The sequence below is a fragment of the Macadamia integrifolia genome, chromosome 8 (assembly GCF_013358625.1).
Source record: "Macadamia integrifolia cultivar HAES 741 chromosome 8, SCU_Mint_v3, whole genome shotgun sequence".
Taxonomy (NCBI): domain Eukaryota; kingdom Viridiplantae; phylum Streptophyta; class Magnoliopsida; order Proteales; family Proteaceae; genus Macadamia; species Macadamia integrifolia.
The window spans coordinates 25565973-25580422 of NC_056564.1; the positions used below are offsets into that span (position 1 = coordinate 25565973).

Genomic DNA, 14450 nt, shown 5'->3' on the forward strand with positions numbered 1-14450 from the left:
CTGGGGCATTACATGTTTTTATACTTGCTTTTATTTTATTTGGGATAGGATACTCCAAATGGCTTGCATCTAAAAGGGGTAAGATTCAGTTTCAGTTTCTATATGTTATTAGGTAGCAAGGATTCAAAACACAAAATCAGGGTCCGGATCTATCATGGCCAATTCCAATCCGGCCATGGAATTGGTATATTCATGGCATCTACGGTTTTTCTATACAAGAAATAGACAGCCGGACTTGCCGGAATCGAGATCGGCCGTGGCCGATTCGATCCCGATTCTTGAAACCATAGTTGGTTGTTGCATCAAGATTGGAAACTTCCATCTCAGCCCATGCATGGGGGACGTCCCTTTTTCTATTTTGGTTTCTTTAATCCAGTGTCAAGGTCATTCATGTTTCTGTCCATGAATGGGAGTCTCATTTAATTTTGTCTTGTTCTTTGTTTCCTTTTTAAAGTTTTTCTTAGAGGGCCTAAACTTTGGAGCTTCGTCCATGTGGGAATGAGTGCTTTGTCCATGGTTTCCCTCCCTGGGGAGGAGTCGGTCCATTGCTATTTGCCCTCACACATCTCCCCTCCTTCCCAGCCTCCAGTTCTCCTTACGAGTTCAGTCTGGAATTCTCCTCCTTGCCTTGCTACCCCTTCATTTTATCCAGCCCTCTATGATTGGTGACTCGCTTGTTGCCAAATGTGATCCTAGTTCTCTAGATGCAGAAGTCTCCCACTGGGAGCTCTCGTTAGGTAGGCACTTTCTGGGCAGCCGCCTCCCTTTCACCTGGTTAAGCACTCCCTTATGAAGCAATGGAGAACTAATGGTACTGTGGAAACCACCTTGTTGGATCATGGCTTCTTCATCTTCAAGTTCTCAGATGAACTAGATATGAACCGTATCCTTCTTAGTGGACCTTGGTCTGTTGGGTGGAAGTTGATCTTCCTTAGACCTTGGCATTGGCAATTGCTTCTCAACTAAGTCGATTATTCCTCCATTCTGCTATGGGTTACGTTGCCTGGCCTCCCTCTTCACTACTGGTGCTCTGAGGGACTTAGCTTGATCGACTCGGTTTTGGGGAAACCTCTATATACGGATGCTAGGACTTGCCAGAAAGACCGGTTAGCCTAAGCCAGAATTTTCATTAATGTCTCTATTGCTGATCCGTTCCCCTCGATCTCTGTCTAGGATGGAGATGACTTCTGTTTTCATCAAGAGATTCTGTTCGAATGGAGGCCTCCCCAGTGCCTGGTTTATAAGGTCTTCGTCCATGATTCCTCCCTTTTTCACCCTAAGCAGCCGGCTTCTGAGATTCATATGTTAGATTCCCATCATGATCGTTCGATCATGAGAGATGAGCCTCTTCCTTTTCGATCTCCCAGTTGTGACAGAGCCCAACGCCATCGAAGGAATCGGATTCGTCGACAACCTTCTACCGTAGACACTAGAGTGACCTCCTCTAACCCTTCAGTCCCTAATAGCGCCTTGCCCGTTGGTCACAACCGATTCCTGGATCTGCAATCAGATGTTGAGAGCCCTAAGGAGTCCACTCCCAGCTGTTGCTTGTCCCCTAACAATACTTCTAACTGTAGCAATCCTCTGAGCCATCACACTCAAGCCCATCGCGCCTTCCTCTTTTAGGCCTGAGCCCTCTCTTGAAGCCCACAACTCCCTGGTCTCTTGCCCACCTTTAACCCAATCATACCTTCATCCATTGGATCTGGTCTAGACTAACTCGACCTGCCCCTCTTCTTCTCCGCCCATCATTCCCATACTTGTTCTTCGTTCCTCTGCGCCCAAGTCTTCCACCAAGCACCCCTATCTCCTGAACAAGAGCCCCATCAACACCAGTTCCTCTATTGCTTCTTACTCCTATCGGCGGAGAGGGAAGTCCAGCTCTCTCACTGTCTCTGCCAGCCCCACCTTGTTGGAGCCTTCGTTGCCCCATCCAAATCATGCCTAATGTCTCAAAGCCTGATTTGGAATGTGAGGGGTCTCAACACCCCTCCCAAAACAAGCTTCTGTTCGATCCACCATTAAAGAATGCCACCCTAGCTTTTGCTGCCTGCTTGAAACCCATGTGAAAGAAAACATAGCCTCCCATATTGTCTACTCTGTCGCCCCTAGTTGGTCGCTCATTTCCAACTACTCCCACCACCCAAAAGGTCGTATCTGGATAATCTGGGACCCTTCTAAGATCTCAATTTCTCTGCTTTTCTCCTCTGCCTAATTCCTCCACCTTTCCATCACTGATGTCATTACCAATTCCACCATTATTTTTTCAGCCATCGATGCTTCTAACTATGCTTCTGCCCAAGAAGCTCTCTAAAATGATCTCCAAAGCCTTGCCACCCACATTGGCTCTCTTCCTTAGGATATCAGTGGTGATTTTAATATTGTCTATTTCAGCTATGAAAAGCAGGGTGGGGACCCTATGAGATGACCCATAGTGATGCTTTCAATGAATGCACTGAGGACATCACTGTCAATGATCTCTGCTAGGCAGGTCTTAAATACACTTGGAACAATAACAGGATTGGTGCTTCCCGCATTGCCTGCAAATTGGACAAATTGTTGGTCAATGGGACCTGGCTCACATCCTTCTCTTCGTCCCATTCCACCTTTGATCCCCCCAGGTATTTCTGACCACTTCCCCTTCTCCTTATTTATCCACCCATCAATCTCCTTTGGTCCCAAGCCTTTTAAGTTCTTTATATGTGAACCTCTCATTCAGAGTTTCTCCCTGCTGTTAGGGAAGCTTGGAACAAGCCTGTCCGAGCATTCTCTTCCCCTCTCATAGCCCTTGCTAGGAAGCTTCGGAATGTTAAAGAGGCCCTTAAAGCCTGGAATACTAATTCCTTTGGGAATATTACCTCTCAGGTTATTGATTACAGGAATAATCTCACTTCTATCTTGGTGTTGTTGCAAACAAATCCTCTCAATTCCATATTGGCTGACGAAGAAAAAACTGTCTCGGCTTCCCTCTCTTCCCTCTTTGCCCAAGAGGAGAGTTTTCTAAGGCAAAAGGCTAGGATTAAATGGCTGGACTTAGGAGATTCCAACTCAGCTTACTTTCATCGATCCATGAAGGCTAGAAAAAACATGAACTCCATCCCTATGTTGATCGACCCCAACGGATCCCATATTCTAAGTGTTAATGGTATTAAAGCAATTGTAGTTGATCACTCCAAAGACTTGTTTAATCAAGAGCCGAGGCCTACCTTCACCATCCAAGATGACTTGCTAAACAAATTCATTCCTACAAATCTGGCCGGTGTGCTTCATGCTCTTCCTACTAATGGCGAAATTGAAGCAGCTATTCTCTCTCACGAGGCCAGCAAAGCCCCTGGGCCAACTGGCTTTAGTATGGGATTCTTCACTACCTCTTGGGATATTATCAAGCTTGATCTCATCAAAGTTGTTAAGAGCTTCTTCTACAACCTCAGCCAGATCAAAGGAATTAGCCACACTTTTGTCTACCTCATTCCTAAGATAGAAGGAGAAAATACCATGAATGACTTCAGGCCTATCTCCTTATGCAATTTGTTATACAAATTCATTGCCAAGATCCTTGCCAACAGGATGAAGATGGTCATTGATCCGCTAGTCAGTGAAAACCAATAGGCATTCATCCCGAGTAGAAGCATTAGTGACAATATCCTCCTTTGCAACGAGATTATGAGAGGATTTGATAGAAAATCACATGGCCTGGTTACCCTTTTAAAGATTGACATCAACAAAGCCTTCGATTCTCTCATGGGATTTCATTATTTCAGTAATGGCCAAGATGTGATTTCCTCAAGTGTTCGTCAATTAGATTCATTATTGTATCTCTACTCCCCACTTCTTTCTGTTGGTGAATGGTAGTTCAACAGGTTTCTTCTCAACTTCAGTGGGAATTAGGCAGGGATGTCCTTTTTCCCCTTATACCTTCTCCTCGCCCCTGGAGGTGTTATCCAGAATTATTCTAACTTCTACCGACCAATAGCTTATTTCCCCCATTCCTAAGTGTAAGGCCATCAAGCTTTCGCATCAAGCTTTTGTTGATGATTTGGTGATTTTCTCTAAAGCAAACACTACATCCTTGCAAGTTATCATGTATAACTCGTAGCTCTTTGAATCTTTGTCTGGGCTCCAGGTCAACTCGAGGAAGTCTCTCATCCTCCTTTCTGGTGTTTCTGAGCCTGTTAAGGCTACTTTACTGGATTTGATTGGTTTCTCCCTTGGTCATCTGCCGGTAAGTACTTGGGCCTTCCTTTGATTCCAGCCATATTGTCTACTCACCATTACACTCCTATGCTTGATCTCATCAGGAAGAGGCTGCAACTACGGAAGGCAAGCTTCTTTCCTTTGCTGTGCATCTGGAACTTATTAGATCTATTGTTCAAGCTTCCTACATTTACTGGTCAGGGATCTATAGATTGCCCTTGGCTACCATTACCAAGCTTGAATCTATCTTTGTTGCTTCCTTTGGAAAGGTTCTGAAAGCTCCAGATTCCTTCATCTTCTAAGTTGGGCTACTGTTTGTCGTCCTAAATCTGAAGGTGGGTTGGGTTTGAGACGTATTCAGGATGTCAACTCGGCTGGCATCATCAAACTTATCTGGAAGCTGGTCAACAAGAAGAAGAGCATATGGGTGGATTGGGTTTATTCGGGTCTCCTTCACTCTGACTCCCTCTGGACTGCCCCCATCTGGGCAAATGCTTCTTGTGTGTGGCGTAAGATATTAGAGCTCAGACCAATTGTCTCCGAGGCCATCAGCTACCAGGTTGGAGATGGATCCTCCACCTCTCTTTGGATGGACCCTTGGCACCAGAAAGACATTCTTCTGCACCTCATTAGTACAATGACCATCTATAGTTTTGGCCTCCTAAAGTAGACTTTAGTTCAGGATATTCTGACTTTGGGCAAGTGGTCTCCCCCAACTTCCTCATCCCCCCAGCTTGATGATATTTGGTCATTATTGCCTTCCATCTCTGATGCCCAGCTGAGAAGAGGGGACTCCATTATCTGGACTCCCTCCACGACAGGCTCCTCTTCTAAAGTTGCTTGGGACTTCATTAGATCATGGGGCGCTACTTCCCTTTAGCATAAGATTGTTTGGTTCAAGCATCATATTCCCCGTCATAACTTCACCACTTGGCAAGCTCTCACTGGCTGCCTCCCTACCCATGGCTTCCTCATCAGGCAGAAGATCCCTGTTTCTCCCTTGTGTTGTCTTTGTGGGTCGGCTTCTGAAGATATTGAGCATCTCCTTTTTGCCTGCCCTACTTCCTCCTCTATTTGGAAGGGAATCCTTGTAAAATGCTGGCCCAAGAATAGAAGAATCCTTCCTTTTCATAGGGAATGGCTATGGGTGGATATGAATTTTGCTGGATCTTCCGTCTACAACACTTTGAGGAAGCTCGCTTTTTGTGCTACCATCAATCAGCTCTGGATGGAGCGTAACTGCAGGAAATGCACCTCCAATTCTCGTACTCTTAGATTTGGGATTCCATCCCATCTCCTTTGATGTTAAAGCCAAGGCCTCTAAGATTTCCAAAAGTTGTATTGCCTCCCCTAGGAATAGCCACATTGTTGCATCTTGGGGCCTCTCCCCATCCTTGATTCAGGCCCCCTCTCCTCCTTGAGGGCGGCTCTTGTTCCCCTTCTTTTCCCCCCTTCCGAGGGGTCTTGTATATTCTTTTTCTTCTTGGCAATGAATTATACTATTCACCAAAAAAAAAAAAATTTGTCTTAAATAGTAGTTACAAATTCATGTAAGAGGATATACCTCAAGAATTAAAGTATAGGTATCGATCACTGGATCGGTTGACCAAAATTAAGATACATATAGGAGGGTATCGTATCGTATCAGAGATATGCTAAGATACGCTAAAGATACGCACATAAATGGATAGGAAACCCTTTTGTATAAAAAAAATTGTTAAAAAAAGCTATAGACAATATGTATTATGCATAAACACTAAATTCAGAGTATCGCACTAAGAATCTAAGGTTTGTAGTTGTCCCATAAATGTAAAATCCTTGTTCCCAACCTTGATTTCCACTTTAGTTAGAGAGAAAAATGATTGGCAGCAACTTTGGAACAAAAACCCCTCAAAAAATCTTTTTTTTTTTGAAAAATGACCCATCTTGGCCATTATATGACTGTGCTGCACCGTATCGGTATTTACCGATACATACCGATACACACTGATACATATCAAAACGTACATTTCACCTTGATTTTTTATTTTTCATAGAGTATCGATACGTATCGGTGTGTATCGTGTCGTATCGGTGGTGTATCGGTGCATATCGATATGTATCGTAGGATACATATCGATACAAAAGGATTTGAAAATTTTCATGTATCATATCGGTAAGGGCTGATACAGATACGTATCGACCGATACGGTACAATACATACTGATACTTAAAACCATGATATACCTAACTCACACTTGACAGGATTAGATTTAGTTTGTTGCATCATTCCTTTCTCTCTCCCCTCTTTTCCCCCCCTCCCCGATGAATTGGGCTTTCCCTTGCCTCCTCATTTTATGATCTCTCTCTTTGCTCCTTATTTTTCTTTCTCTTCCACCACTGGCAGATCCATCTTTTCGATCTACATCACTAACACTGCTTAGTAACTTATAAATTAATAAAGGTAAGACTCCAACAAGTCCAGAGATTTTGGTTTCTAGAAGAACCAGAATTAAACCATTCTTGAACCACAGGGTTAGTTTTGTACAAAAAAAAGTGGCCCAAAACCAGATCAAACCAAACTGCAGGTTCTTTTCTTCCAAGTCTTTCTAACGGCAATGGAATACTGCACCAGGATGATACTCATCTAAGTCTTGGAGTTCCTTTGGTAGTAACTCACATGCACATTCACATATAAACATTGACATGCTTAGGTATAGACTTGCAGCATACGATATGCTAATCTGCATTTATTTTCTTAGGTGCACTTGATTCATGGCCGGGCAAGTGCTGGTGCAAGTGTTAACTCTGCTACGCAGAACCTAGCAGCTACATTTGTCAATGCCTTTGTGAATGCTGGGTTTGGCCAGGTAAATAGGCACTTTTTAGGCCATGATTCTTTTCTGATCTTTATGTTTTTTCTGCAATTTCTTTTGTAATTTATCTTTGTGCTGCAGGATAAGTTTATGACTGTCCCTTCAGAATCTTCAAGTGGTGGTTCTAGTGGCAGCTGGATATTCAAGAATAAGGAACATGGGAAGGCAAGTGCTGCTGCGAGCCTGGTATGTTTCCCCCCTCTAGGTTTCTGTTAAACTTGGACTTGTTGACTTCTTAGATTTATCGTTTCATCCTTGGTTGTAGGGTATGATTCTGTTATGGGATGTTGATTCTGGCCTTGCACAATTTGACAAGTATTTGCACAGCAACGACAACCATGTCATTGCTGGTGCATTATTGGGAGTTGGCATTGTCAACTGTGGTATCAAGAATGACTGTGATCCTGTAAGTCGCTTCAATAGTTTTTATACATGGTAAAGTTAGTGATTGATAGTCAGATTTTTCTTGAGATTTTACACGATTTCTTCCTCCAGGCATTGGCACTTCTGGGTGATTATATCGGAAAAGAAGATCCGACTATTCGAATTGGTGCCATTATGGGCCTTGGCCTTGCTTATGCAGGAACCCAGAATGAGGAGGTGAAATGCCTTCCCTTCTCTTTTTTTCTTTTGGGGGGGGGGGGGGGGGGGGAGGGGGGGGGACTCGTTAGTATACACTTTTTATTTCTCAAACAAAACTGTGATAGTAGTCTACTAGTGTGAGAAAGAAAATTTGTGTCGATTTGGGTTGACAATAGGTATGGGATTAAATTAAATTGAATGGTGAAATAGGATGTTGTAACCCCATCTAGTTGGGAAAAGGCTTAGTTGAATTGTAGAAAGAAAATCGTGATAGGCGAGTCACTAGTACGAACTCTGAGGCCATGTTTGGTTGCAAGGGAAATTTAAAAGGAAGGGAAATTTTCAAAATTTAAAGGGAGGGGAATTGAAATTTTCAAACTTAGAAAAGAAACTTTTGTAATCATTACCCCATGTGATCCCATTTGATTGTATAAACTACTTAATTATGTTTACCGTATTTAGTAATGATACATTTTACATGTAATTTTTATTGTACATTTAATAGAAAAGGGTTCTGGCTGCAAAGCAAAGTGAAATTTAATAACCAAATTCAGAATGATTTGGAGTTAGTGATATAGTCACATGTGGTAATGATTACAGAACTTTCTTTATTAAGTTTTTAAAAATTTCACTTCCCTTCCCTTTAATTCCCCTTGCTACCAAATGGAGGAGAAATCATCCCCTCCCACTTGGGAATCACTTATATGGGATTATAGTGTACATATGTTCTAGAAATATATTGTTACTCCGCATTTTTGTCACTGGTACTCTTAAAAACTAAAAATGTCTAAGCTTGATTGTTAGAGATGCTGTATTTGTTTGCTTCTCAAAACCATTTATTGAAGTAGACACCTTGGTTGCTGTTGTGCTGTACATACCACTGCTCTTTTTGTGAATGGCAATGACTTCCATCTTATGCTCGACTGATTTCTTGATTGCCAGATATGGTATACATTGTCTCCAATATTGGAAGAGGAGAAAGCTCCTCTTGATGTGATTGCCTTTACAGCAATCTCATTGGGCTTGATATATGTGGGCTCATGCAATGAGGAAGTTTCTGAGGCCATTGTCTCTGCCTTGAAAAATCAGACTAAGCCAGCAGTGTGTGAGCCTCTAATCAGGCTTCTGCCTCTAGGGCTTGGTCTTCTTTACCTTGGGAAGCAGGTAATGGAATTCATGATTTATGGTGTGTTTTTGCTACTTATGATGGTTGTAGGTCTCTTCAATGCCCCCCCACCCCACCACGAAGGAAAAAAAATCTGTTTCTAGAATGTGATGAGAAAATGCTGTTCTTTTATCAATATTAGTGTGTTACCATGATCTTTGGGTCTCTGACAGGAAAGTGCTGATGCAGTCGACAAAACTTTTAACGAAAATATTAGAAAATATTGTGATATGACGCTGATATCTTGTGCTTATGCTGGAACAGGAAATGTGCTCAAGGTATATATTCTCAGCCTGTCTGATAGAACTTGGAGATCACATCTGATCGTAGTCTTTAACTCTTCCTTCCTACAGGTTCAGAAATTTCTAGGGCATTGTACTCAACATTTTGAAAAGGGTGGGATCCACCAGGGACCTGCTGTTCTTGGGATTGCTATGGTAGCAATGGCTGAAGAGCTGGGTCTTGAGATGGCTATACGATCATTAGAGCATTTGCTGCAGTATGGAGGGAAGAATATCCGCCGGGCAGTTCCTTTGGCTCTTGGTCTCCTCTGTATTTCCAACCCAAAGGTAATGAATCATGTGGTTGTACTTATTTGTTGGTATTTTTGCAATTGTTGACCTAAAATGTTAGCCAGCAAGTTGGTCCCCTTTAATTCTGTTAGATCATTGTGAATGGGAAGCCAAGTGGTCATTTCATTGGAAAATATTAGGAAATGACAATTTACCCATAACCATCCCTTCCCCCCCTCCCCCCGCCACAAAAAAGAGAGTGACATTTTGTTCCACACATTTGCACCTGGGGTGTAAATTTTTTCCTTTTTTTTTTTTTTTTTGGGGGGGGGGGAGTGCGGGGTTAGTTTTTTGTTTGCTTTAAATCTTTCAGAAATGTTGATGCTTGGAAAATTTCGGACTTGATGTTCTTGGCCAGGTCAATGTTATGGACATGTTAAGCAGACTCAGCCATGATACAGATTTTGAAGTAGTAATGGTTTGTCCTTCTTCAGCATGCTTGAAATTTGGATCTTTTTATCATCTCACAATCTAAAAGTTATCTTGGGTTTCTGCAGGCTGCCATCATCTCCTTAGGTTTGATAGGTGCTGGCACAAACAATGGTCGAGTAGCTGGCATGCTTCGGAATCTTTCAAGCTATTATTACAAAGTAGCCGGTCTCCTTTTCTGTGTAAGATTTGATGCGTAATTCCCTTTTTCCCTTTTAATTTGTTTGGCCTTTACAGATAACTATTCTATTACTCATTTGGGTTGGCTTGGTGCAGGTCCGAATAGCTCAAGGTCTTGTTCATCTGGGGAAGGGTTTGCTGACTCTGGCTCCATTCCATTCTGAACGATTCCTGTTGTCTCCGTATGTCAACTCTTCTCTGCTTTCTTTAAGGAAAATTAGGCACTATTGGAGACCTTAATTTTTTTCTCTTGTTTGTCCTTCCAGGAAGGCACTAGCTGGATTACTTATATTATTGCATGCCTGTCTGGACATGAAATCAATCATCTTAGGAAAATATCACTATGTTCTATACTTCCTTGTATTGGCAATGAAGGTCCATTCTCGACTAGATTTGTTTTGTTCTTTTCAGTTTATAACTTTGTCATATAAATTGTTACCTTGGTTGTGGTTCTTTGTCACCTGAAAGTTATTCATTCTTGTGTGTGATGAACAGCCTCGAATGTTGATGACTGTGGATGAGAACCTGAAACCGCTGTCCGTGCCTGTTTGGGTAGGTCAGGCAGTAGATGTGGTTGGCCAGGCTGGTCAGCCCAAGACCATAACTGGATTCCGAACACACTCAACCCCAGTTCTGTTGGCTGCTGGTGATAGAGCCGAACTAGCAACCGAGAAGTAAACAACACAATAATCTTTGGTTTTGTTGTGGATTGCTGTTGGCCCTTTTCTATTTGTTCCACTGTGTACTGATGTCATTTGGGTTTTGCAGATATATTCCACTTTCGCCCATTCTGGAGGGCTTTGTCATCTTGAGAGAAAAGCCGGATTATCAAGAGGATCGCTGGCCCTGATTCTGCAGCAACTGGAAGATGACAAAATTCCCTGGGGCCTGGTGCAAGTCCCACGACTGGCCTGGCCGTCATGCTTGAGTATGATATGGAAGTGACTGTTGCCTGTGCAAATGGATAACACCTATAGAAGGAGGTTTCTTCCGATCATTTGTTGAACTTAGGGATTTGAAAAAAGACCTTGTGGTGTCTCTGCAGATATGCCTGGGGTCATCTGTTTTCCTTGAAAGGGGAAGGAAGAGAAGGGGAAAGGGAAGATAATTGGTTGTATCTAAGACAAAAGCTTAAAGGTATATGCATTTTGTCTTTTTCTGTTCCCATTAATTGTTTGATTGAATTATTAAATCTCTCTCTGCTGAAAATATTCCCTCCTCGGAGGGTCTTAGAAAGTTTGCCTGCTGGGCTTCCAGTTGAGCATATCGTTTACATGGATTCCTTTGGGACACAATTTCAAGATGGCTGAATATTTGGCATTTTATTCCTTGAAAGCATGCCCTTGAAATTTGTTTGGGGTGTTGGGGCGTCTCATAGACGCCTCATTATCATGAGAGGCCTGGGTTTGCGTAATAAAGCCTTCTTAGGTAGCATGGAGGTTGTGGAGTGAGCTGAATTCTATGTGGGCACACTACTTCCCTCAATGTGATTTCTAAAAAAGAAAATATGGGTTGTAATCCATCTTGGGCATGAAGAAGTATAGCGAAGTATAATGGAGGAGAGGAAAGTTCTTAAGGCTGGACTTCTGTGGCATGTTGGTTCAGGAGAGAAGGTGCACATCTGATCTGACAACTGGGTTCCTGGTTTGCCTGGTTATAAAATTCAGTATCCGCCAACTGAATAAATAGATCATGATAATTGCTGTTGAAAACTGCCCATCATATACTGTATAACTGTGGATTGAGAAAGAACTTGCTAAACCTTTATCAGCAGCTGCTTATAGGTGGAAGGAAGTGCTGTCATCAGTATGGAAGGCAATACACTGCCACAAATTAAGAGTTTTTTAATGGAGAGCAATAGGTGATGGTATTGCATTGGCATCAGCTTTAAATCAGCGGCAAATCCCTATTGACACCCAGTGCCACAAATGTGGTGTAGAAGCTGAAACGAATGATCATATCTTGCTGAACTGTCCCTTTGCAAGGGCTGTTTGGTTCTGGTGTATTTCACTTATTACTGTTGATAAGGCTCTACTATATAGATGTATACAAGGATGGTCGGTCTTCTCCAGTCAGGGCAAAAGAATTGCGAAAGAGAATATCCTTATGCTCTTTCTTATGGTGATATATTAATTGGGAAGGTGGTTGCCATCCGTGAGGGTCTTATGGAATCTCTTTAGAAGGCGCTTATAAGCACTTGGTGGAATGTGACAACCAGGAAGTGGTTTTGTGCTTGCAACAGGACTCAAGGGGTTCGGCCCTGTTGATTAGGATGATTGTTGATGATACATGATGCGTTTCATCTTACTTTGATCAGTGTATTTTCATTTGTAAACTCTACTGCAGACTCCCTTGTTAGGATGGCCCTATCTGTTACGTATATGATAGTTTGGCCTTATTTTGATCCTTTTTCTATCTGTTGAGGCTATTACAGATGGCTGGCGTATAATCCATTCTAATCAATAGATGTGCTTTCTACAAAATAAAATAAAATCATGAGGCCCACTATACAGGCCAAATGAGTCGAGCCACACCCTACCTACAATCCTGGTTCCGAAACTCATGTTGAAACCTGGAATTTGCCTGCCCTGATTCCGAGTTACATGATTCTTGAGAGGTATGGGTGGATCGGAGAAGCTTCAGGCATCGATGAAATTGAAGGGATTCTGATACTCAGTACCATCAACTTGTTCCCTTTGGTCACCACAGTTGTTACTCTTGATGACTGGAGATGCTTTGAATGGCAGGTCGATTGCAGCTATTGATGTCCATTATCACTCGATCAAATGCATCTTTGAGGTATTCGGAGTCCACAAAAGGTGCTCTAAGTCAATCTTCCACCATCAGTGCCAAGTTCTTTTCATTTTTCGGACAGAGAGGAGTAAGGTAAAGTGAGGTAAGGTGGAGACTTGCCCTTCTCTCTTCAACTTCCGATGGACTTCAATAAAGAAACCATACAACTCAAGGGGAAAACAGGGCAAGAAATGGTCAGGCATAACAGTGTGAGGACTATGGTCCACTCCAACGACATCGTTTGCTGTATATTGGTAAAGCTTTTGCCACATATTAATAGTTAAAGATAATATAAACTTCTTCTTAAAAAAGAGTTTTTGCAAAAAAGATATGATAAAATAACTAAAAGTTGGTGAAGAAAATTTTAAGTTAGACAACAAGCTTGATCTATGGCCCCATGATGTTATGCTATTTTCTATTTATATTATATTATCATACTATAATACTATAATATAAGTGTATGTATTCATGTTTCATGGCTAATCTTTTCTTAGACTATTTTACCCTACTCATTTATTCAAGGATAATTTACAGTGTCATCCCTTGGAGAATACCAATATTATAGCAACACCCCCTCTCTTTCACCAAATTAGACTCAGACCCCCTGTCGTTAGTCACTGTTACAGAATATACCTTATATGTTGATGTCAGCTATTATATTTTTTTTTGAATACCAAAATGCCCTTACTAAATATGAAGTACCAAATTAGACTCAGACCCCCTGCCGTTAGTCACTGTTACAGAATATACCTTATATGTTGATGTCAGTTATTATATTTTTTTTTAAATACCAAAATGCCCTTACTAAATATGAAGTACCTAAAATACCCATCTAATAACTCCCCATCCCCATCCCCATCCCCATCCCCATCCCCGTCCCCAACCCCAACCTATCTAAACCATCAACACTAATTTTCCTTCGTTTCATCAATTTGTGGTTTCTGCAGTGGACCAGCAAAACCTAGTTGTTGATCTACACAGCCCTGGCCCGTCTACTTGGTGAAGTCTGTCCATCTTATCCAAAGACTCCAGTAGGAACTCGACCGAAGAGGGAAGCTATGGTTGTTCAGGATCCAAGCATGTGTGATATGGGTCAAGGGGTGCTGAATCTGAGGGGTATAGCTCGTCTCATAAGGAGATTACAGACGAGGAGGCCAGGTTCATCCACATCAATGATCCTCAAAAGACGAACAATAAGTTTGAATTCGCAAGAAATTCGATCAGAACAAGCAAGTATTCTGTCCTCTTTTTCTTACCCTGAAACCTGTTTGAACAATTTCACCGTGTTGCCTACATATATTTTCTTGTAATTGCTATCCTCAATCAGCTGACAATACTAATTGCTTTATATCCAGAATATCTAATTTAGTCTTCCCTTCGAAAACTCCCAAAATGCTCAAGCTATGTGACATGACCCAACACACTCACAGAAGCACAAGAGCATCAGTGGGCATTAAAAATCCAGATCTTACTATCAGCTTCATCATATTTGAATTCCAAGTTTGAAGGATTTTCAGCATTTGCACTGCCCACATCATAAAGCCGGTATAAATTGTTAAGAGATGTCGATATAGTCTTCCTTCCACAGCAGCTAATATAACCCCTCAAAAACTCGATCCAAGTAACTCCTCCATTATCTGCCCCAAAAAAGAGATCGACAATAGTTTGGCCCAGATGGAC

General features: G+C 42.0%; 1 protein-coding gene across 2 annotated transcripts in view; it reads left to right on the forward strand.

Annotated features, from left to right (window-relative positions):
* The window catches only part of LOC122087277 (26S proteasome non-ATPase regulatory subunit 2 homolog A-like), an 85717-nt gene extending 71568 nt beyond the window's left edge, over positions 1-14149 (forward strand). Inside the window, exons 13-26 of one of the 2 annotated variants that reach the window (XM_042656356.1) lie at positions 6936-7043; positions 7131-7235; positions 7315-7455; positions 7545-7649; positions 8574-8795; positions 8970-9074; positions 9150-9365; positions 9727-9786; positions 9866-9979; positions 10074-10159; positions 10244-10352; positions 10473-10651; positions 10746-13024; positions 13718-14149. In XM_042656356.1, the coding sequence (XP_042512290.1) occupies positions 6936-7043; positions 7131-7235; positions 7315-7455; positions 7545-7649; positions 8574-8795; positions 8970-9074; positions 9150-9365; positions 9727-9786; positions 9866-9979; positions 10074-10159; positions 10244-10352; positions 10473-10651; positions 10746-10827 (1632 nt within the window). In that variant the 3' untranslated portion in view covers positions 10828-13024; positions 13718-14149. The remainder of the gene's footprint in view (positions 1-6935; positions 7044-7130; positions 7236-7314; positions 7456-7544; positions 7650-8573; positions 8796-8969; positions 9075-9149; positions 9366-9726; positions 9787-9865; positions 9980-10073; positions 10160-10243; positions 10353-10472; positions 10652-10745; positions 13025-13717) is intronic. The other variant, XM_042656357.1, reaches the window with a different exon arrangement.
* Positions 14150-14450: the final 301 nt, after the last annotated feature.